Raw genomic sequence first — 23,386 nt, 5'->3', positions numbered from 1 at the left:
TGAAATGCATAGTATAAGGCTGGTATGCCCACGTAAGACACCTGTGAATTTAGAGTGACCCAGATTAGTTTTCCATCCATCCATCCATTTTCCAAACTGCTTATCCTACTGGATCGCGGTCAAGATTAGTTTTATACCTGAAAAACATCTGGTAACATGGCATTTTGAGCAATTTATTTGAATAACAAGCCTTGTTTTCAATAGCGATTTTGGGGTCTTGTTCATCTTCTGCCAGGCAAATGTGAAATGCATAGTACATAGCAGTTACACCTTGGTTAGGAAACACTGACATTAGCCTGGACACAATTGGTTTGCTACCTGACAGCAATTGGCGTGAAACAAGGGGTGTGGTTTACTGGAACCAGCTTTGAAATCTCGTACATGCAAAGCTGTTGTGCTGCATCTTATACTCACAGTCACATTATAAAAACACTCTGTTAGACCTGCATTGCACTCAGTGAATCTGCAAGCAAGACAAGCTGCATTTGACTGCATTGCTGTCAGGGCAGTGGTGCATGTTGCAGGGCTGCCAACTTAGGTCTGCTGGCTGGCGTGAGATTTTCAGTTCAGGACTAGTCTGCGCACACGTATTTAATGGCATTTTGAGCAATTTATTTGAATAACGAGCCTTGTTATTCAGTTTTATTACCCTTTAAATAGTCTGTAGGGTTTGTAAAGTACCCGAACGCTTTTTGACATAGCTAATATTAGGTTTATAATGGAATAACATGCATTTGCCGTAATATTTGCTGCGTGAGCATGAGAGTCAGAAAGTGTGTCACAACAAACACATGACAGCTGGTAACCCTGATGCTGAGATCGTGCAGCTATTAAAATGCACCAGGACATAATTTCTCATGCCAGAAGGATTCCTTCAGGCTAGACTGCATGGCTCATCATGTCTGAGCACCTTCTACAGACCTGTAACTGTATACTATGAAAGCAGCAAGAAATAAGGTTACTTAAAAGCTTAAGGAAGAGAAGCCTTCCTGGTAACAGAGTTCAGAAATGAATTGATTTGGAAGTAGGAAATTGATAGTAGGAAATGGAGCTGAACACTGAAAAAGACACAGACTAGGGTTGCTCAGTAATGCCTTTATATATTTATTCAGCAAGTTGCTGGCACGTACACATATGTCAGGCTTAAAAATGATTGATTCAGAGGTTTAAAATCCTTGGTCAGATCTAAGATCGGCACAATAGAAAGCTTGGTTGTGAGTTTCTTCTTCTTAGTTTCTGTTTAAGGACAGCTTACTTTAATTCATATGAAATGGCCATACAGTGCATATATGTGTTAAGCAGCTCAAAAAAAATGTGCTGTAGATTCAGTCTGGAACTACAGTCGCCAAGAAACCTCAGTCAGTGAGGCCTACAGCATTCTCCCTGATATTTTTCTTATATTTTGAGCTTCTCTGATGTACAATTTATTCATTGTAAAAGGCAATTTTAGTTTGTAATTTTCAATTTGGAAAATTTAAATTTGATTTTGTAGAGAAGATCCACCTTATTACTTTGGGAGAGTAAGCCAGATCAAGTATTTGACTTTAGGTGAAGCTCACATAATACTAATGCAAATATCAAGGAAGAAAAACAACCCAAAAATTCAGCAGTGAGCAATTTATGAGAACAAATGATAAAAAAAAATTAAAAATAAAATACAATAGACCAAGACCAGTGGGTGCAGGTCAATATCCTCTTGGCAGAATTCAAACTGTGTAGGTCTGCTACTGTCTTACTACTTAAAAATACAGTTTGAATAAAGTTGAAACATCCATTGCTGACCTTGACTATAATTTGACCTACCATTACAAACAATTGGTTAAATGTTTGTGCCACTGTTAAGGTAGTGTCAAAACTGCTCTAATTCTTGGAGTTTGGATCTACCAAAAGGATATTGTACACCGACTTAGATTTTACATCCTGGCTGACACAGTGCTTCTGCTCACTTTCCCTTCTTTGTTATGTTACGCCCTCTTTGTTCGTAATTAGCAGTCAGAGTGTGTGGAGAAGAAGGGGGAGTTTGCGATGGACCTCTTGTTTGCAACAAGGGCATGTCTGACTTCAGCGGGGGTACTTCTAGGTGAGAGCTGGCAGGGAAGTGAAGCTTAGTCGGATCTCCTCACCTTCCAGAAGTTTCCTTCAAAGAGAAGCAGTGGACATTCAGTGCAAAATGACATCAACAATGTGCTATAGAGATTCAAGGCATATATGCAGAAGACATTTTGAGTCATTGAATGAAGTCTTTCATCTTGCAGAAATAGAAATTGAGGCAAAATTTCCCATGACCAAATGCTGACCATAGTTTTGTGAAACAGTTTTCTCTAAATTGAATATTTCCCTAGACATTCTGCTCCTTGCTACAATAAACTACAATTCTTGAACTCTCCATTGCACCTCATTGTCATTTAGACATCCTTGTTTACAAGCTGTTTCAGGAACCTTACTTTTAAAGTGGTTTAGTTTTGACTGAAAGGTCATTTATGTTTTTGGGAGGGTTCAAAGGAGTCTGGGGACAAGCCTTCCTCCTTATCTGCAAGCAGTTTGTAATAATGCATAATGTGTCAGTTTTCTGTGAGTGGAGAGAGAGTGGTCAGGATTGCAAGAAGTGGGGAAAGCTCACTAGAGAAACTGTGCTCTGTCCTTATGTTCTTTGCCTGTTTTTTTTCCATGTCTGTTGGCCGAGCTTGAGCCAAAATGACGCTTTTCGGTCTCCAAATCAATGAACTTGCTAAGAGTAAAGCAATAAAGTCCCCCATTCCATCTTCCAAATCCCGGGGTCTGACAGATACTCCCATAGGAAGCAAACTTTTTTCCAAACATATTATCAGATGAGCTGGCAAACTGATTAGTTAGGAAATGTGTGCCATTTCCATCAGACAGTAAAGGCTAAGCCCCCCATTTTCAGACATCTTTCATGATGCTTCTGGTCTAGATTATATTCAATGTCCTTAATATACAGTCTTGGGTCTGAATTATCAAATCTAGCAATTTAACACATGTGCAGCGTCCAACAGTATTAGTAATAGGCAGAGGTGGACATTTCAAGTCCAGACAGTAAAAATCCAGGCCAAGATTTTGTTTCAACAAACCAGTTGAGTATAAAGTGTCACAGTGACAGAGTACTCAGCTGGTTGGTTGGATCAAAATCTTGGTCTGGGTTTTTACTTTTTGGCCCGAAATGCCCACCTCAAGTACGAGGGCCATGGTTAAAAAAGTGACCAAAAAAACCAAAATTGATGCTGTTTGTGTTGATTTTTTCAGCGCTAGAGACAAAGATGTGCAACTAGAAATGAATACTGACAAAATCTGGTTTCTCTGCCAGATAAGGGAAGTAGCATTATTTAGCTAGAAATGCAGATTTTCTGCTATTCCATTCGAAGCATACCAGATGCACGAGGAACTGGAGCTTACCTGTACGCAGCGATCTCAATGTCCAGGGCCATCTTTACGTTCAGCAGCTCTTGGTATTCCCTCAGATATCGGGCCATCTCCTGCTTGGCATCTGCAATATCCTTCTCCAGCTCGTTAATACGTTCCTATAATAGCAGCAAAGAAAAATACAGGCTGAAAAGGGGCTGACCGATTTGCTCCCTCCGTATAAATCTGCATGCCGCTTTTGCAGGCACACCAGCAAAGGCACTCTGGCTCTCCCCGCTAAAAGCTAAAGTGTGGAGTTACGCTCCAGGTTGACAGGAGGCCATGGCTCTGTGTGAGTTGCACCCATGAGCGTGACGTGTGTCAGCAGAAAGGCACGGAGCCCAGGCTGCAGCATGTATGTATCATTAATTTTCTGCCCTCTCAGCAGTCACCACATCCACCTAACTGCATACTATATATTCACATCCTGATTTGTTGCAGCAGCTATAGTAAAATGTGCACAGATTGTGTAGCACTCTGTCGTCCACCTTATTACCCTTTATTTTAGCTCTTTTATTCATTCATTTGCAAATAAACTTAAGCAGGGACACTGTATCGCACTTATTTTGGATTATGTCATTTTTCAAACTCATATTTTTGTTATAACCATGTTTTTCTCATTTTCTCCCTGTTTAGAGGGGCTTTAATTAAGCATCTTTTAAGTTTGTTTGATAAGCAGGTCATTAAGTTCATTCCTTCTAGTAACCTATTTAACCAGTAGTCTGCTTCCCCAGCTGTTTGGCTACAACCCCATTGGTGCTGTACCTGGTATTTGGTCACCGCCTTGCCCTGCTTCTCCTCCAGGTCCTCCAGCTGCTTATTCAGGGAGTCGATGACATTCCGCAGGGCGTCGATCTCCGAGGATCGGGACTGGAGTAGGCGCCTGTACTCAGAGGTCTCCTCCCGGATGGAACGGACCACCTCGTTGTTCTTGCTTGCTATCTCGGCGACGCTGGCGAACTTGGTGCGGTACCAGTCCTCGGCGGCCTGCATGTTCTTGTTGGCTAGCTTCTCATACTGAGCGCGGATCTCCCGCAGGGCAGCGGAGAGGTCCGGCTTGGCCACCTCCATGTCCACCGTCACGTTGGCCGCCCGGATCTGCGTAGTCAGCTCGGCGTGCTCTTCGGCAAACACCTTTTTCAGGAAGGCTATCTCCTCGGCCAGAGAAAGCACGCTGGCCTCCATGTCACAGTTAGCCAGCACTGCACGGCCGGCCTCTTCCCGCATCCGCTGGAGGGTGTCCTCAGCGTCCAGACGCAGCCTCACCTCCTCCTCGTACCTCTCCTTCAGCTGGCTGTGGACATCCTGCAGGTGATCGTGCTCGGCTTCCATCTGCATCTTCTCGTTGCTCTCGGCATCCAGCAGGGCACGGAGGCCCCGCACCTCCTGCTCGTAGAGGAGATGCAGACGGGAGGGATCACTCTGCCTCTGTCTCAGGGTCTCTAACTCCACCAGCAGCACCTTGTTCTGCTGCTCCAGGTGGTGGACCTTCTCGATGTAGGTGGCGAAGCGGTCATTCAGTCCCACCAGCTGCTCCTTCTCCGTGGCCCGGAGACCCAGTAGCTCGGCATTGAGATTGCTGACCTGGGCCAGGTCCATCCGCTCCGCCGGGTCAGCCAGCGAAGAAGAAGTGAGTCGTGCGGATCTCTTGGTGGAGGAGAGGGAACGGTGGGTTGAGTATAGGGAGGAAGAAATGGAAGACTTCCCAGCTCGGGGCCCCCGGTAGTCATCCCAGGGACGGCGGGAGATGTAGGAATCGTAGCTCATTTTTTTGTCTTTTTAAATTTTTGATGGATTTTCTGTTTGTAAGTAAATCTTAAGTCCCCCTTGTTCTGCACACCCTCAGTGAGCAAGCCTTTGCACTGCACCAGTTCAGAAATGCTGCAGTGCCTGTCCTTTATACTAGTGGGCTGTGCCCCTCCCACCCGCAGCCCCCACCCGCAGTGATGCAGCAAGAAGCCGGAGCTGTCAGCATCGGCCCAGCCAATAGCGGGGCAGTGCAGTGAGCTAACAGAGACGCTGCTCCAGCCCGCCTGCCCGGCACACTGTAGAGGCTGAGCACTTTTTAATTTTCTTTATCTCTACCTCTGCGGCTAACAGCCATCACTGTGACCGTGGATGTTAGCACAGACACTGCTACACTGCTGTATGTCTGCTGGGATTTGAACGATTATTATTTCTACCTTTGCTACATATTTTTTTATGTTTAAGCACACAGTGTTTATAACAGCTTTTTTGTTTATTTTGCGTTGCAAGAATGCTCAGATATAACTGCATGGTGGACATTATGTTAAACGTTTAATGAAACCGTTGCATTACATAGTGATGCCGGTGGCTGAATATTTTGCACGTTCCTACATCTGTGTTGCTATTGCTATGCTAATATTAGCATGATAAGGCGATGCTGTAGTGCAAGGTCAGACAATGTTATGCTGTGTGTCCACAAGTAGCCTTTTTGTGGCCCTGCACCATACTGGGGAGAATTCAACCTTTTGTTCTACATTCTGATTTATTTCTGATTTATATTCATTTTCATTTATAGGCTCTAAATTTTAACAAAAGATATTTTCTGCTAGCATGGGCTATATGTATAGAATGGCCCTGGAGAATTTCCGTGCTTAATTCCTCCATTTCTGGCAAATGTTTTCATACATAGAAATAGCGTTTTGTACTTGCTATTTTAAACATGCCTGGTGGATTTTTAATGATAATCTGTGTGGGTGAAACAGAATTATTAAGTAAATGATGAAATACAGGTATATGTGCCAAATGCAAAATCAGAGGTGAGCGGCTAGCTTGCAATGTTAGGATTTCGGGGTTATAATAATAGCACAAGCTAGAAATTCATTTATGGAATTTCCTAATGGTCTGATGTGCATTTTCACTGTATCAAATATTCTTTTATGGGGTGTCAGTATTAGGTATTATGACCCCTTTGGTGGTCAGTGAGAATAAATATTTGTAATTATGTTTAGAGGTTCTGTAATCTTTTTAAATTGACTCACTAACTCTGCAACCAACCAAGTCGATATTTTGCATAGTCAGTATTGCATTGTATCATTCCATACCGTGGTACATGTACAGCGCAGCAGGTATTGTGAAAATACTTAAAATGCCCATTTTTTAACCTTTATTTTTCTAGCAAGTCGCTAAGAACGATTTCTTATTTAAATTGCGGGCATTTACAACAGCTCACTTTACATATGTGGAGTACATTAATGTTTGTGCAATCATTCTTCTGTGCCACTTTTGCTGTTTTCCCTCAGTTATTACATATTTTGGTACCTGTAATAAATTCATGAGTCACACCCCTAAATGCCTGCAGGGGGTGGGATGAGGTTTTTGTGGTTAATGACAATGCTGACAGCTTGTTTGTTTGATACACATGAGTCTGAGTTTCTGTTTGAGTTGCAGAATACTGACATTGTAACATTAAGACATTGTGTATGCATAATAAATGGCGAATGGGGAGCCGTTATGAAGTTCCCTCCATGTCACCCTGTATGATGAAGTGTCTGAATGAGGGCCCTTCTAGAGCAGAGAATGTGAAGCAGTGCCCTATAAGGTGCCCTTACACTGATCTAAGCCACCCTATGGGGACCTTCCCACTGGAATGGGGTGCAGTTATTAAGTTCCCTCTATGTCACCCTGTGTGATAAAGTGTCTGAATGAGGGCCCTTCTAGAGGAGAGAATGTGAAGCAGTGCCCTATAAGGTGCCCTTACACTGATCTAAGCCACCCTATGGAGACCTTCTCACTGGAATGGGGTGCCGTTATGAAGTTCCCTCCATGTCACCCTGTGTGATAAAGTGTCTGAATGAGGGCCCTTCTAGAGCAGAGAATGTGATGCAGTGCCCTATAAGGTGCCCTTACACTGATCTAAGCGACCCTATGGGGACCTTCCCACTGGAATGGGGTGCCGTTATGAAGTTCCCTCCATGTCACCCTGTATGATAAAGTGTCTGAATGAGGGCCCTTCTAGAGCAGAGAATGTGATGCAGTGCCCTATAAGGTGCCCTTACACTGATCTAAGCCACCCTATGGGGACCTTCCCACTGGAATGGGGTACCGTTATGAAGTTCCCTCCATGTCACCCTGTATGATAAAGTGTCTGAATGAGGGCCCTTCTAGAGGAGAGAATGTGATGCAGTGCCCTATAAGGTGCCCTTACACTGATCTAAGCCACCCTATGGGGACCTTCTCACTGGAATGGGGTGCAGTTATTAAGTTCCCATCATGTCACCCTGTGTGATAAAGTGTCTGAATGAGGGCCCTTCTAGAGGAGAGAATGTGATGCAGTGCCCTATAAGGTGCCCTTACACTGATCTAAGCCACCCTATGGGGACCTTCTCACTGGAATGGGGTGCAGTTATTAAGTTCCCATCATGTCACCCTGTGTGATAAAGTGTCTGAATGAGGGCCCTTCTAGAGCAGAGAATGTGAAGCAGTGTCCTATAAGGTGCCCTTACACTGATCTAAGCCACCTTATGGGGACCTTCCCACTGGAATGGGGTGCCGTTATGAAGTTCCCTCCATGTCACCCTGTATGATAAAGTGTCTGAATGAGGGCCCTTCTAGAGGTTAGAATGTGATGCAGTGCCCTATAAGGTGCCCTTACACTGATCTAAGCCACCCTAAGATGGAAGAGGAGGTAGTGCTATTGTTCAGCAACCTGTGGATTGCTGGTTTGAGCCCTGGTTCCTCCTGACCCCATCAAAGTGTCCTTGAGCAAGACACTGAACTCAAAATTGCTCCCGGTGTGCAGGTTGGCGCCTTGCATGGCAGCCTCCACCACTGATGTACTGTATGAATGCATGGGTGAATGTAAAGTGCTTTAAGTACTCGTAGAAATAGAAAAGCGCTATATAAATGCAGTCCATTTACCCTATAGGGACCTTCCCACTGGAAAGGGGTGCCATTATGAAGTGCCCTCTATGTCACCCCTATGTCCCGAAGGTGTATAGGGTGTCTGCCCATGTGTGAGTACTGTCCTAATGGATGCCCCTCTAGTGGATGAATGTAATGCAGTGCTGTATAGGGTGTCTACCCACGTGTGAGCATTGTCCAAATGGATGCCCCTCCACTGGAGATGTGGTGCAGTGCCTTATAATGTGCCCTTACAATTGGTGAATTTCTGGTCGAAAAAATCTTATGACATGTTATGAAATAAAATGGAACAAATGTTCTTTACATTTCTTGACAAACTGCCTCTGCTTGGACAGGCATGAGAAATTACAGTGTTGACCTGTCTGTCAGGAATGCTTGCCAATTTTATGACGTTGAGGCAGAAAATGTCATAATCAAACTTGAGGTTTTCCTCTTTTTCTCTCCCAGCCAGCAGACAGCTGTGCTGAGGTGCCTCAAAGACAATGATATAGACACAGTTGTCTTTCATCTAATCAAACTTCACAAAAATGTGTAAAGCATTTAAAAGGAACAATCATTTGCCAAGTCGAAGCTGATCAAAGCGCAGCTGAGAAAGAGATGTGGGGAAGGAAGCCTCTCTGATCTTCTCCTGCTGTCCATGGAGTGGGATACACCGACTGACCACAGGAAGATCAATGACATCTATACAAGTAAGGCTAAAAGAGAATTCGTCTCTGATTCTACTCCCCACAATCTCTTTTCTCAGCTAAGCTACCAAGTAAGTGTCTGTGCACACTTTCAAATGTCCCCTGTATGTGTATATATCAGAGTTTTTTAAAGGTTAATTGATCTCGGTGTTGTTTGTATCACAGTACTATAGTTGTACTGCATATAGCTCAACAAATAATATCTTAATCAGAGATGAGGCACATTACACCAGACACAGCATGCCATTCAGTTCAACTAGTGGGGGGCAGGATGCACACCACGCAATAGGTACACATTTTTATCTGCTCCTGCCCTTCAAACAGAGTTCACCACTGCATATAGACATGTGTATAGGTGTGTTTAAAACATTGTCATGCACATACTGGCAGAGAGCAGGGAAACAGGCACAGAAGTCCGAAGATTCAGGGGAACGAGAGGTTTATTTACTTAGGAACACAGAGCAACAAGCTGGACTGACGTTATTTACCGGACTTGGGAGACATTAACAGAAACTCACTTAAATACACCACAGCAATTAACATAACTAGAAACAGCTGTTAACTAGAGGATTCCACAGGAGGTTAATGAGGTGGCGTGGCACACAGAACAGTCAGGGCATGACACATGAATAGTATGTACCATAAACATATACACCGATCAGGTGCAGTGGTTAGCACTGTTGCCTCACACCTCTGGGACCCAAGTTCGAGTCTCCGCCTGGGTTACATGTGTGTGGAGTTTGCATGTTCTCCCCATGTCGTCGTGGGGATTCCTCCAGGTACTCCGGTTTCCTCCCAGAGTCCAAAGACATGCTGAGGCTAATGGGAGTTGCTAAATTGCCCATAGGAGTGCATGTGTGAGTGAATGGTGTGTGAGTGTGCCCTGTGATGGGCTGGCCCCCCATCCTGGGTTGTTCCCTGCCTCATGCCCATTGCTTCCGGGTTAGGCTCCGGACCCCCCGCGACCCAGTAGGATAAGCGGGTTGGAAAATGGATGGATGGATATACACTGATCAGCAATAACATTAAAACCACTAACAGGTGAAGTAAATAACATTGATTACTTCGTTACAATGGCAACCGGCCAAGAAATTAGGCAAATGAATAATCAGTTTTAGAAGTTGTTGTATTGGAAGCAAGAGAAACAGATAAGCGTAAGGATCTGAGTCACTTTGATGAAGGCCAAACTGTGATGACTAGATGACTGGGTCAGAATATCTCCAAAATAGCAGGTCCTGTGAGGTGTTCCCAGTATGCAATGGTCAGTACCTACCAAAAGCGATCTAAGGAAGGCCAACCAATGAACTGTTGAGGGGTCATGGGCATCCAAGGCTCATTGATGCATATAGGGAGCCTGGTCTGATCCCACAGGAGAGCTACTGTAGCGCAAAGTGCTGAACAGTTATACTAGCTATGATAGAAAGGTGTCAGAACACACCGGGTTTCGCAGTTTGCTGTGTATGGGGCTGCGTAGCTGCAGACCAGTCAGGGTGTCCTTGCTGACCCCTATCCACCACTGAAAGTGCCCATGATGGGCACGTGAGCATCAGAACTGGCCCATGGAGCAATGGAAGAAGGTGGCTCGGTCTGATGAATCACATCTTCTATGGCATCAGGTGGACGGCTGGGTGCATCATTTAGTTAGGGAAGAGAGGGCACCAGGATGCACTGGGTGCAAAAGGCCTGCAGGGAAACCTTGGGCCCTGGCAGTCATGCAGATGTTACATGTACCCCCTACCTAAACATTGTCGCAGAGCAAGTACAACCCTTCGTGGCCGCAGTGTTCCCTGAAGGCAGTGGCCTCTTGCAGCAGCAAAAATTGTTCCTGAATGGTTTGAGAATCCCCTGCAACTGTGAACGGGGATTTCAGGAAATGAATGGATGGATATGTGCATTCCTGCATCATTTACACAGAAAACAGGAAAGAGGTAGATAGACAAAGAATGAAAGAAACAAAGCCACATGATAACAGGGGAGAGAAACCAAAAACTCCCAAGTATGCAGAAGAAAAACTTCTGGGGGTCCAAGGTCAACTGGCTGCTGAACCCCCCCCCCCCCCCCCCAGGATGCTAACATAATAGAAAGGGGGAGTGGCCTTGCTTGCTAAAAGCGAGATGTAAACTGTGGTCAGGGAAAAGCCAAAGTGCAATTCTTCACACTAGAATGACATTTCATACATGTGTCTATGACACGTGCTGCATCATCGGCTTGTGAAATGTAGAAAACACAAAGTAACGTTTTTTTAAATGTTGCCAGATCAAAGGTGGCACCATGTATTTCAGTTACAATATTTATACCTGTGCTACAAGTCCTACTACTACAAAAATCATCACTAATGCTGGTCTTGCTATTCTTACTCCTAACAAGAATCAGAATACGCAGTAAAAACGACAAAATAAAAGTATTTGGCGCCACCTACTGATTATATAGAGTTTCCTGAATCCTGATGAATGTATGGATAAGCAGCAAAGGGTCACAGTGTCTCTGGACCCTGTTCCAGGAAGCACAGCAGTGGCAGATCTAGAAAATTTTACATGGGCTGTGAAAGGGGAGGCAAAAGGTGTTGGCAGGGTGGCGTGGAAGGTGGTATGTGGGAGTTCTCATATAGAAATACAAATGTACTGCTATAGGTAAATGTACTCTACAAAGGATCTGCAAATAAATATTTACAATATTTTGACTTCCATTCATCCATCCATCTATCCATCCATCCATCCATCCATCCATCCATTTTCCAAACAGCTTATTCTTCTGGGTCGCGGGGGGTCCGGAGCCTATCCTGGAAGCAATGGGCATGAGGCAGGGAACAACCCAGGATGGGGGGCCAGCCCATAGCAGGGCACACACACACACATTGCAATTTAGCAAGTCCAATTAGCCTCAGCATGTCTTTGGACCGTGGGAGGAACCCGGAGTACCCGGTTTTGACTTAATGTTACAGTTTTTCTCGATTGCTTTGGTGCATTTATCACATAACAATTAATATTTGCAAAATGACAAGCGTAATCCCCAAAGCATAATGTCACTTCTGCACAGCAGGACATCATTTCTCATTGCTTTACAAAAATCTTCTATACTATAACACACTTTACATTTTCGGAGGAAATCTCTAATATGTGTAAATGGTTTTGTATGATTGTCATCATTTGGTACAATTTTCTGTTGCTTTATTGTAGTTGGTCAAAAAAAATTATGTAGTTTCCCATTGTAATAATCTTGCACCTCAAACTATATATGCCTATGATTGTCACCACACGCAAAAGCGTTACCAAGCTTTCAGGAAGATTTAAAAATATTAAAAATAAAAATACAATTGCAATGATACGCCTTGTTGTATTTTTGGTTCTCACAGTATATGATTTTCCTGTAATTTTGTTGTTCCTGTATTGCCATTTAATTGATTTTACTATGACGTTTTGCTTTGCTATTGTACTGTGTTTTGTATTTTCTTGCCAGTTAACTTTACATACTGCAATTTGGAACCTTGCAGTGTTGAAGCTGGTTATGGTTTGCCATATTTCATAAAACATACTTAATATTCTCAAAACTGTAAGAGCATTTCCCAGAACAATTCATGCATACAGCAAAGCACTATGGTTTAACTGCAAAAGCCTGTACATGAACAAAACAATTAACTCTTGTCTCAGAAGCAGATAATTCCACCGATGAATTAATCAGTGTCACCAAAATGAAAACTACAATAAGCATTGTTTTAACCTTGAGCGTCAAAATGCCTCGATATATTGTCAGCAGTGATTATCTGCTTTATAATGTGAGAAATTGTGTATATAATAGATTGTAGTCTGCAAGGAGGCAATCTCATTGTACTTTACTATTTATTTATTTCTAAATCACAAGATTCACCTAATTTATTTCTTTGGGCCTGCACTGTGGGCTGAGTGGTGGCTCTGAGGCTAGGGATTTGTGCCAACTGGAAGGTCGCTGGTTCTAATCCTGTGAATGCCAGGAGTGATCCTACTCCTTTGGGCCCTTAACCTGCAATTGCTTCATCCTGGGTATGACGTTAATCTACATCCAGCCCTATAAGGAGGTCCTCCAACCTACAGGGAGTATTGGAGGTTGGTAGCAGGATTGGCACTACAGTCACTGGAAAAATCTCAGATTGGTCCATTTGGACTAGCGTGGTGCTGAGGTATCACCTGCTGCATGGCTGCATTCAGATTCTCATCCCTGAGGTGGTTTGTTGTGTGGTGGGAATGTGCTTTAATCAGTGCATGCTCCTTACCTACACTGCAACAATGCTGGATAGAAACATGTTGATGTATAACTGAGAGTAACGAAATGTTTCAGAAACATTGATCCTTTTTGATAACCAAAGCATTCTGTATGCACTTCTGAAATTGCTTCAACATTCGAATTTCGTGTGAACAAAGGATGGTGCTTAATTGACTGAAAAAAACTTTTTTGTTTTTGTATTTGTTGTTGTGGGAAAAAAGCTAGTTGTCCATATTCTGGTGATCATTCAAAAGCTATTTCGGAGATACAAATGATGTTTTGTGTATTAAGTACTTCTTGTTTATCTTAGGAGCAACAGTGTCACTAGAGGGCAGTAAGTGGCTCAATGAGCGGCTGTAAGTCTCCATGCCCATGATGAGAAGGGTCAAGCCCGGTCCTCAGTAGAACAGTCACATGTCTGTGGGTTCTTGAGCAAGGCCCTTAACCCCCAGCTCCAGAAGTGCTGTATGTTGGCTGACCCTCTACCTGTGAGCGTACTTGTTCAGATCGTAAATAAAGAATTTATCCTCCAAATAAAACAAATGTAGTGTCTGAAGCAGGGACGGATTACGGACCGGGCCAGCGGGGCCGCTGCCCAGGGGCCCTTGGGGTGCAGGGGGCCCGTGGGGCCCCTAGCCCAAAACAATTTGCAACGCTTATCAACAATGTATTTTCCTTTGTCTATTTTAGAGGGCCTACATTCTTTGATCCTCTGCCTACAAGGGCCCCTGACCCTATAGGGAGGGCGTTTGGCTGCCAAGGGCCCTTGAATAGTGGTGGTTGTGGTGGTGGTGGTGGTGGTGGTGGTGGTGGTGGTGCTGGTGGTGGTGGTGGTGGGGGGGGGGCCTCGCGAACGTTTTGCCCAGGGGCCCACACAACCCATAATAAGTCCCTGGTCTGAAGGTAGACTGAGAACGTGGACATTGAATAGAAAACTGGACAAGCCCCACCCATAATGCCTTTTCCTCTCATTGGACAACATACAGGCAGCACGAGAGCAGGGATTCTGACTGGAGTGGAGGTTCCAGAACAAAAGTTTCAGGTGAAGATAAAGGTGATTGGAGGAGCCAGGGTAAGGGGAGAGACAAGAACCAGGACATAACAATAACAGACAAAATCAAGTAGGCAAATTACAAAACACAAACTATGATTAGTAACATATGAGAAATAAGAGGGACACACAAACAACACTGTGTCTCGTGCAACACTTGGCTGCTCAATATACATATATAATGAGCTAAGGAGCTGTAAGTCATAATCATCCAATAAGAGTCCAGGTAAGGAGTATTCCTATTGGACAATCATAACGTCTAGCCTAAGTTAACAAAGCTAATTGGGAAATCTTGCTTCATGGAAAACCCATCTGGTGTAACAATTGGCATCAATAGGCTTGGGAACATTCCTGGTGGGGTATTTTTAAATAGTCTGGTTCCATCTCTTACACAATAGTCCTATATCTTATGAATGTTTTAAAATGAATTAGTAAGTATACATTTGAACAGGAAATTACTAATATACCTATAAAGATGACAGTTACTTCAACCACCACGTGTGATTTTCACCTGTTTTGTTTGGGTTGAGTTGTTGGTTAAGTATGCGAATGCCTTGATGTCTAGGCCTGAAGCCTAATAAAACTCCACTCCATTAGCGCCAAATTCGACAGATTGCTCTCCAAGTGAAATGAATTGAGTTTTCTGTATTTGTGAGATCATTCTCCTTCCATTAACTGCCATTTATCCTGTCTCTTCATCACAGGGGAATCACATTAGCGTGCTATGATTAGCTGCAAAGGAGGCTGCTTTTTAGCAGTAATCGGATTTGGCAGCTGAGTTAGCAGTGCCATTAAGGCTAGTGACGCTTGCCTTTAGCATGCTGAGTGAAAGGGATTCCCTCCAAGCAGATGGCAGTCACTCTGAAATGTAGATGCTGAAAACCAGAGCTCAGAACTGAAGTCATTAATTATTATCAAGCTGCTATATTTTCATATCTGCCTTTTTAGTGAAATTGTGGGTGATGCTTGTACAGTTATTAAAACATGTTTGTGTAGTTATTTAAAAGGTGGAATGGCATGCGAAAGGTTTTATATTTATTCACACCCCGGGACAGGAATCCATGTTATAATGTGACGAATGGGAGCCCAGTGGCTCAGAGATTACAACCATAGGCTTAAATCCTCAGGAGTATGGGTTCATTTCTGTCCCTGACCTGCATGTTCTCCTACAGTGCCTGGCCATGTTGTCCCAGTGCTTGACCATGTTTTTATGTAGTGTCTAGCCATATTCTCCGGCAATGTCTGGCATTGCATTTCCTGTGTCTGACCAGGTTCTCCTGCTGTACTTGTCCCGTGTTCTCCTAATGGCTGACCATGCTTTCCTGCAAGGTCTGGCTGTGTTCACCTGCAGTACCATGGCCATGTTCTCCTGCAGTACCATGGCCATGTTCTCCTGCAGTGCCTGGCCATGTTCTCCCAGTATTTGACCATGTTCCCCTGCAGTACCCAGCTATGTTGTCTAGCAATAACTCACTATGTTCTTCCAGTTGGAAGAAATTCCTTTTCCTTCTTGTGTCTCCTTGAATCAACAATAGGTATAATTATACATTATAATAATGAATATATACAGTTAACACAGTTAACTGTGTGATACTTGTGATTACGACCTTCATTCTAGAAGGAGCTTGTTATCTGAGCCATCTGCTTCTCCATCCAGCCCTTTCCATTCCATCACCATGTTCCATTTCCATTACGGCTGGTATACTGCTGATTGATTGATTGAGTTAAAAGCTGAAATGCATGACACACATTGTGGGGGGGGGACATGTGCAGCTTAAAGTTGCTGCTTATGGGTTATATAGATGATATTTTCTGTGTTACTGTGTTATTGTGTTAAGATCACCCATCGAACAGACCCGGTAACTCTGCGAGTAGGTATTCTCCATGTGGAAATCTTAGACTTCCTGGTGTTTCCCAGGACTAAGGACCCCGTTATACTGGGTCACCTGTGGTTGCAGGAACATAACATACAAATCCACTAGTCTTCTGGTGAGCTTGTTGCCTGGTCGACCCAATGTTTCTCCTGGTATGTGGTTTTGCCTTGCTGTGCCTAGAGAGTCCAGCCCCGGAGGATTTATCTGTCATCCCAGCTGAATATGCGGACTTCAGAGACGTGTTCAGTAAATCTCGCTCCTTTCAGCTACCCCCTCACAGGAAATATGACTGCGCTATTGACTTGCTAGAGGGGGACCGCTTCCTAAAGGTCGGTTCTACCCCCAGTCTATGAACGAGCAGGCGACTATGTAGGCTTTTATTCAGGCTGGTATTAAGCAAGGTATTATCTGTCCATCTACGTCCCCAGTAACAGCGAGGTTCTTCTTCGTAAAGAAGAAGGACAGAGGCTTACGTCCGGGCATAGATTACCAGACACTCAATGTTATTACGGTGAAACAACGAGAGCCTTTGCCCTTGATCCCCTCTGCATTAGAACAACTCTGAGAGGCTAAGGTGTTCACTAAACTCGACCTTTGCAGCACCTATAACCTGGTACGTATTCAACGAGGGGACGAGTGGAAGACCTCCTTTATAACCCACACCGGACAGTACGAATTTTGTGTAATGCCGTTTGGGCTAGCCAACAGCCCGTTGATATTTCAAGCATTCATGTACACCATATTCTGAGATATGGTTAACCAGTTTTTTTATTGTATACATCGACGACATCTTAATATACTTTACTTCCCTCCCCCAGCATATAGGCCATGTCCGCCGGGTTGTACGAGTATTACAACCTAAATTCACTAAAGGAGAGAAATGCGAGTTCCACCAGACTCAGGTAAAGTGAGTGGAAAGTCGCCACCATTGAAGAATGGCTATGACCCCACACAATCGAGGAACTTTCTAGGGATTGCAAACTTTTACCGACGTTTCATAAGGAACATCAGCTAGGAGACTGCGCCACTTACTTCTCTCACCGAGGAAAAGGAACCTGTCTTCTGTGGACCCCCGAGGCTGACGTTGCCTTCCTGAGACTCAAACGTGCCTTCTGCTCTGCCCTCATCCTCCAGCAGCGACATCCCAAGAACCCCTTTGAGCCGGAGTAGGAGCCATCCTCAACCAGAGAGATCTGGTAACCAGTCAAAGACATCCCTGTGCCTACTTTTCCAAGAAGCTCACCCCTGCAGAACGCAATTATGATGTCCGGGACTGGGAACTCCTGGCCAACAAACTGGCATTAGAGGAGTGGAGGCATTAGCTTGAGGGGGCCCAACATCCATTTCAGGTCTTCACAGGTCATCGAAACCTGGAGTATCTGCAGAACGCGAAACGACTGAATTCCCGACAAGCATGCTGGACTATGTTTTTCATTTACTTAATCTTTAAGGTCACCTACCTCCCAGGGGCAAAGAATGTTAATGCCGACACACTCTCATGGCAATTCGACCCTCCAGAAGCGGTTGACTGAACCACCACCATTTTGGCCTCTTCTTGCATCACAGCCACTATCACCTGATCACTTGAGGAAACCATCCAAATCGTCAATGAACGGTCTACTCCTCCTACCGGATGCCCCCCCAGGTGAGCTGTATGTGTCCACCTCACAGCAGTTTGTTCTTGCCAGGTGGGTACACACCTCCTGTAGTTCAGAACACCCAGGGGTCTCTACTCTATGGCTGGTGGGGTGGAGGTACTGGTGGCCGGGATGGAGAAAGGAGGTGGAGTGATACGTGGCCTCCTGCCCAAAATGCACCCATCTCAAATCATCTCATCAACCACCTGCCTTGTTGCTCCAACCTTTGCCGATCCCATGTCATCCCTGGTCCCACCTAGCTCTAGATTTCATCACCGATCTCCCCCTCTCGAAAGGTAACACCATCATAGTAACCATGGTTGATCGATTCTCCAGGATGTGTCACCTGATTGCTCTCCCCAAGCTCCCAAACGCCGCAAACTTAGTGGTGATCTTAATTACATGGGAATTTCGGCACTACGGGATCCCAGAAGACGAAGTGTCCGATCGAGGTCCCCAATTCTCCTCACAGGTGTTTCGAGCCTTCTGTACCAAGTTGAATATCTCCCTCAGCCTTACTTCTGCATACCACCCCCAGTCCAACGGCCTGGCGGAGAGGACCAACCAAGAAGTGTCCAAAGCTTTACGGCCGCTATGCAAAGATAAACCTGCTGAGTGGGCTACCCAACTTGTTTGGGCGGAATATACATTGAATACCCGAGTGAACCCGGTCATTGAACACACGCACACACATAAAGGTAAGATATAGATGACTTCAGCATATATGACAATATTGAGGCAAACGATTATAACAAACCAGTATAAGAAATTTATCATTTTAATTATATACCTATTTTAATTACTTCATTTATTTTTTTTTTACTTTTTCCTAAACATTGACTGTCCAGAACACCTTGCTATAGGCACAAGTACAACATTACTACTAATGGTATCCAGAACTCCTTCATATACTGTATGTTTATTTATATATAGCTTATGTACTGTTTTAATTGTGAGATGTATGCTTCCTTGTATTCCTGTCTCTGTATTCTGTTGTTTGTTTTATGTCACTACAAGCACCATACCAAGCCAATTTACTTGTAAGTAACTTTCCTGGCCATAACTCTCATTCTGATTCTGAATAATGATTTGCGTGCTTGACTGTGCCTGTTACATAAACAATTTCACATAATTTACAGAGTGGCAAAGTGGATAGTGGTTTCGCTTTATGCCCTCAGGTTCTGACTCTTCTGAGAATGCCAGTGTTCTCTGTCAGTCCGAACCTGTACAGTTATGTATGTTGTTCATTGTGTGAGTATGCCCAGCCTTACTCCCCGAGTGGATACATTTTGTTGTTTGCAGTCACTGTGTTGAATCTTTGTGATTATTTACACAGCTGCGATTTGTGTCCTCATTGTCTTAAGGTGATCTTATACTTCACATGAAATAGTTAATAAATGTTATAACCATGTAATGTTTGCCATGGAAGATATGTTTCATTAACGTTTTAAAAGAGCAGTCATCCCCTTTATTAAAATGACTCATGCACTCCCCGAAGTATGTTTATTTGTGTTCTCTATGTAGGTCTGCTGCATTCAAAATATGCAGTGCGTTCTAGGGTTTATGGAGTGACATAGAACAAACAAGGAGGAGGCATCGTTTTAAATATGCAACAGATCACTCCTGCTGACGTGTTCAATTTTTGCCTGGACATCATCTGAAGTATACAGCCACCTGTACACCTCCAATCAATCACAGGCAAAGTTTGCTGAGTCACTGGCTGCAGTGTTAGCACCTCGCAGTTTGTCTTCTTTCTGACTGGCAGTGGAGGGGTCTGGAGCAGCATACTTGCATTCAGTGTATTCAGTTCAGTTTCGGTTTATCCAAAGTATGTCCCAGCATGGTTGCCTCAAAGTGCTAAACAAAGAACTTCGCTCTACAGGAGCTCCTGATAGTGCCTCTGCATGGACAGCCAGTGAAACTGTGAGGCCTTTAAAACGATCACAATCTGATATCGTGGGCGTACCTGAAAACATCAGTGGCGTATTATATTTTTCCCTCATAGCATTTAACTTAATGCTCTCTCACTGCATTTACCATATGTTGTAATCAGCTTTGAATTACACACAAGCATTAGTTCCTCTCTGCGCCAGTATAACTAAATATTCTGCATTTGCGAGGCTCCATTATGGCTATCCCCATGTTCTTTAATCAGAAGGAAAGTTCCTCTAAGAAGAATGGTTGTTTGGGTGGCTATTAACCCCTTTTTCTGTCTTGTTTGTATGGCCATTAAATAAACCACTTTTCCAAGCATTAGAAGCCATTTAATACAGATGGACTGCATGCAAAATGGCTTCAAAATAAAAGCCTGTAAATCTAAATTGGACTACCGTTCCATTACTGTAAAGGTGACACTGTAGGAAATGGTAGTAGTGGAAGATTAAAACAGTCTGCAAGTATGCTCTTCAGAGCAGCTGTGATGTGGAAAGGGAAAGAGTGCTCAATTAGTAAGACATAGTGAGTAACAAGATACCTATATAACAATTCTAAGTTCCCAGGACATTCCGGGAAAGTTATTCTTTGGTTACAGGACGTTCCGTGAAGGTATGTTTGGCTGTCCTATGGAAAGTCTTTTAAACTTAAATATAATATTAGTTCTTGGATGCATATTGGATGCATACTATAAGGTTTATACAACAATGTCTCCTAACGTTTGTAATGTGGGAACCTTTGGACCCATCCAGGGCTTCTATAAATTGCACAGTTTGATGAGCGTGTGAGGAGTGCGGGTTAGATGGACAGAGCAGGTGAAGGGGCTGTCTGTGGATACAATGCTGTCACTACCGACAGCCCTCCTTTCTAGGTTGTAGTTGTTAACATCTTAATTTTTATCTGCATTATTGCCTCCAGTTACTGCATATCTCTACAATCCATTAATGTCCCAATCAATGTTTGTGTTTTAATGTCATACATTGTCGCTGTCCTTTTTGTTACAGCACGACTCCAGACTGGATCGTAGCACCCTTTACGATTACTTGCATAACTCAATATTTGTACTGTACTATATCTACCCATTATACAGTTAAGATGTATTGCTCAATTGCACTTTTATGTTTCAAAATATACACTATTTGCCTTTGTCAACCACTTCAATGTAATGAAGTTAAAGGTCTGATCAGGGATTTTGTATTAAGGCTGCCAGGTTAAGTTTAGAAAGGTGTGGAATTAAAAGGTTTTATACAGTATACTGTTTAGTAAGTTTCCAGGTCTTCCCCCCGCCGTATTGATTTTTGCTCCACTACAAATGCGTAATGGAGAAGCACTCAAACATCTGGGTAATGGATGGAATGATAGCTGATCAGCCACTGCTGCTCAGTGAAAGATTTCAAGGGAAGTTGATAATGTTTGGACTGGCCTAGTTCAAACACCAAATGCTCCGCTAAAAAAAGGGTTAAAAATTCTCTCCTTCCCCGGAGGAAAATGATCAGAATTTTAGAATCTGTGTAGCTTGGATTCCAGCAAACGCAGCCATTGTTCAGAGTAGTCCAGATAGGGCAAAATGACTTACATCGCAGATATCAAGAGAGCTAAACATTTCATTTTGGCTTTCATTGAAACGAAGGCTGTCATGACTGAAGTTCCACCAACTAAACTAATGTGTTGAATTGGGGACGACTTGCCCAGCACGGGGTCAGGAGCAACAGGCAACAACACGGAAGACCTTGAGATCATACACTCTGCAGTGCTCAACAGGTGGGCTCAACTGAGTTACCATTGTAAGCCCCTCCATGTTGGAGGTGGACTGTACCATTTACGTAAGGGTGAGGTGCCCAATTTACACTGTTTGTCCCAAATGGCTGAAAATGCCTATTGTTCAAAGTGTCGATATTTTCACTACCGTTTCTTCGAACCCGCCTGAATGTTTATTTCCTGTAACATGAATGTTCAGTAGCCATAATGAGCTGGAGAACCATGCCAGCTATGAAACATGATAATTATGCGCATAGCATTTTTTCTTGGTTCACTCTGGGATGTTCTCCATTTTCAAAAATTTTCCTTTGTGCATTGTTTACTGACAAAGCAGCATTCCAGATATCTTCAATTGTTTCTATATAAAATTTACTTTTTATGTCCTGGAAAAAATACAAAAATTATTTATGGTAGGAGTAAATAAGGCAGTACAATCGTACAACTGCTGTTCATGAGCAGGGTCAAGGATAAATACCTCCAGAAAACAAATTAAACTATATTAATTACCAGAATAATAAAGGGTTCGGTGTGGTTAGTGTCACGGGTGAACGGCAGCGATCGCGGGCAGAGCGGCGATCGTGCGGGCAAGCGGGTAAAAAGCAGGCAGACAGCTGGGAATCAGGGCAAACGAGGGGTTTAATTAAGGAGACGAGGGCACGAACATCGACTGACATCATTGACGGACAAAGGACTCGGGTAAGACACGGACTTAAATACACAGGACTGATTGAAAATAAGCAGACACAGCTGGGTACAATCCGGGAAACACACGTGGGTAAGCAGGGGGCGTGGCACACAGGAGGAGCCGACGAGCAGGGCATGACAGTTAGCTGATTTGTAATTCATGCTCTTGCCAGCTATGACCAGTAGATGGCACATGTTTTATCAACCTTGTTTACCAGATGCAGTGAAGAGTGCAGTGAATGTGTTACATATGATTAGCAATCAAATCTACTTCGCATAAACAACAGTTACATTTGTGACATTTGTCACAAGAATAAATGGTTAGAACATGGGCTGATGGAATATAGAGTATAAAGCTTTGCTTGTCTTAACCTATAATAGGAATGAGTTGTTGAATTATTAAATGAAATTTAAGTATCTTTTAAATCAAAGGTTAATTTGAAAATAGTTTGCCTACAGAAGAAGCTCAGCCTAGTTATAAAGACGGTGTTGCAAGTGTTTTTAAAAATAAATTCACTATTCGGCATTATTCTGTCTTGTGTTTGTTTTCATTACCAATAAGACACTGAAGCAGTGCTTGGCATGATTTCTCGGGGACTGTTGTCTGTTACACTGTTGTCTCATACTTCCAGGGTTGGGAGTTTGAGTGATACATCTGCTCTGTGCCTGGAAGTTTCATGTTATCCTCATGTTATGAACCTCTACAGGAAGATGGATGTCTTTTTAAAATAATTGCTTTGTAATATTTATACCCAATAAATGTTCTCATAAGGTACTTTGCAAGATACTTAAGATTTTTGCAAATTATGTTGTTATGTTCTTTGTTCATGGCTTTAATATGCGAAGGTTATAAGACTCTGCAGCTGTTTTTGAAATGTAGTAATCATGGACTCAATATGGCCTTTTTAAGAAAGTTAAAGAAATATTATATATGTTGAGAAACCTCAGAAAGTTTTTTTTATGAGAATGCATTTACACAATAGTTTCTTAGCTTATATAAAGTGTATGGTCCACAAATGGCCACACCAAGTTGTAGAGATGTGCTAGCTGTCCCTCTACTGGTGTCTGCAGCTGAGTGGAACATCGTACATTAAGATTAAAGTCCCAGGATGGCCTCAGTCACTCAGCTAATGAAAGTCTAACGCCAAGCGTTACGTGATCATTTGTTTTCACCTTCCTGTTTTCAATTAGGGCACATAATTGAGGCTGTCAGTGGCTGTAGCT

The 23,386-nt window shown here is 43.4% G+C and overlaps 1 protein-coding gene across 1 annotated transcript; it reads right to left on the bottom strand.

Annotated features, from left to right (window-relative positions):
* Nucleotides 1–1,080: 1,080 nt before the first annotated feature.
* Nucleotides 1,081–5,301, bottom strand: si:dkey-33c12.3 (uncharacterized protein LOC335380 homolog). Its single transcript, XM_048996532.1, has 3 exons — nucleotides 4,183–5,301; nucleotides 3,412–3,536; nucleotides 1,081–2,137 (listed from the first exon to the last, which is right to left on the bottom strand). Exons 1-3 carry the CDS (start codon nucleotides 5,182–5,184, stop codon nucleotides 2,077–2,079), a joined length of 1,188 nt encoding a protein of 395 aa, XP_048852489.1. The 5' UTR covers nucleotides 5,185–5,301; the 3' UTR covers nucleotides 1,081–2,076.
* Nucleotides 5,302–23,386: the final 18,085 nt, after the last annotated feature.

Source organism: Brienomyrus brachyistius, chromosome 25, assembly GCF_023856365.1.
Source record: "Brienomyrus brachyistius isolate T26 chromosome 25, BBRACH_0.4, whole genome shotgun sequence".
NCBI classification, from domain to species: domain Eukaryota; kingdom Metazoa; phylum Chordata; class Actinopteri; order Osteoglossiformes; family Mormyridae; genus Brienomyrus; species Brienomyrus brachyistius.
The sequence above is the reverse complement of the archived record's forward strand: the minus strand, read 5'-3'. Positions and strand labels throughout refer to the sequence as shown.

What these genes read in the sequence shown, in the direction of transcription:
- si:dkey-33c12.3 (XM_048996532.1), bottom strand. Translation starts at nt 5,184, where the DNA reads ATGAGCTACGATTCCTACATCTCCCGCCGTCCCTGGGATGACTACCGG. An exon ending in AGGCGGTGACCAAATACCAG is followed by an intron (nt 3,537 to 4,182) that starts GTACAGCACCAA and finishes CTGCTATTATAG; the next exon opens with GAACGTATTAACGAGCTGGA. An exon ending in ATTGAGATCGCTGCGTACAG is followed by an intron (nt 2,138 to 3,411) that starts GTAAGCTCCAGT and finishes TTCTCTTTGAAG; the next exon opens with GAAACTTCTGGAAGGTGAGG.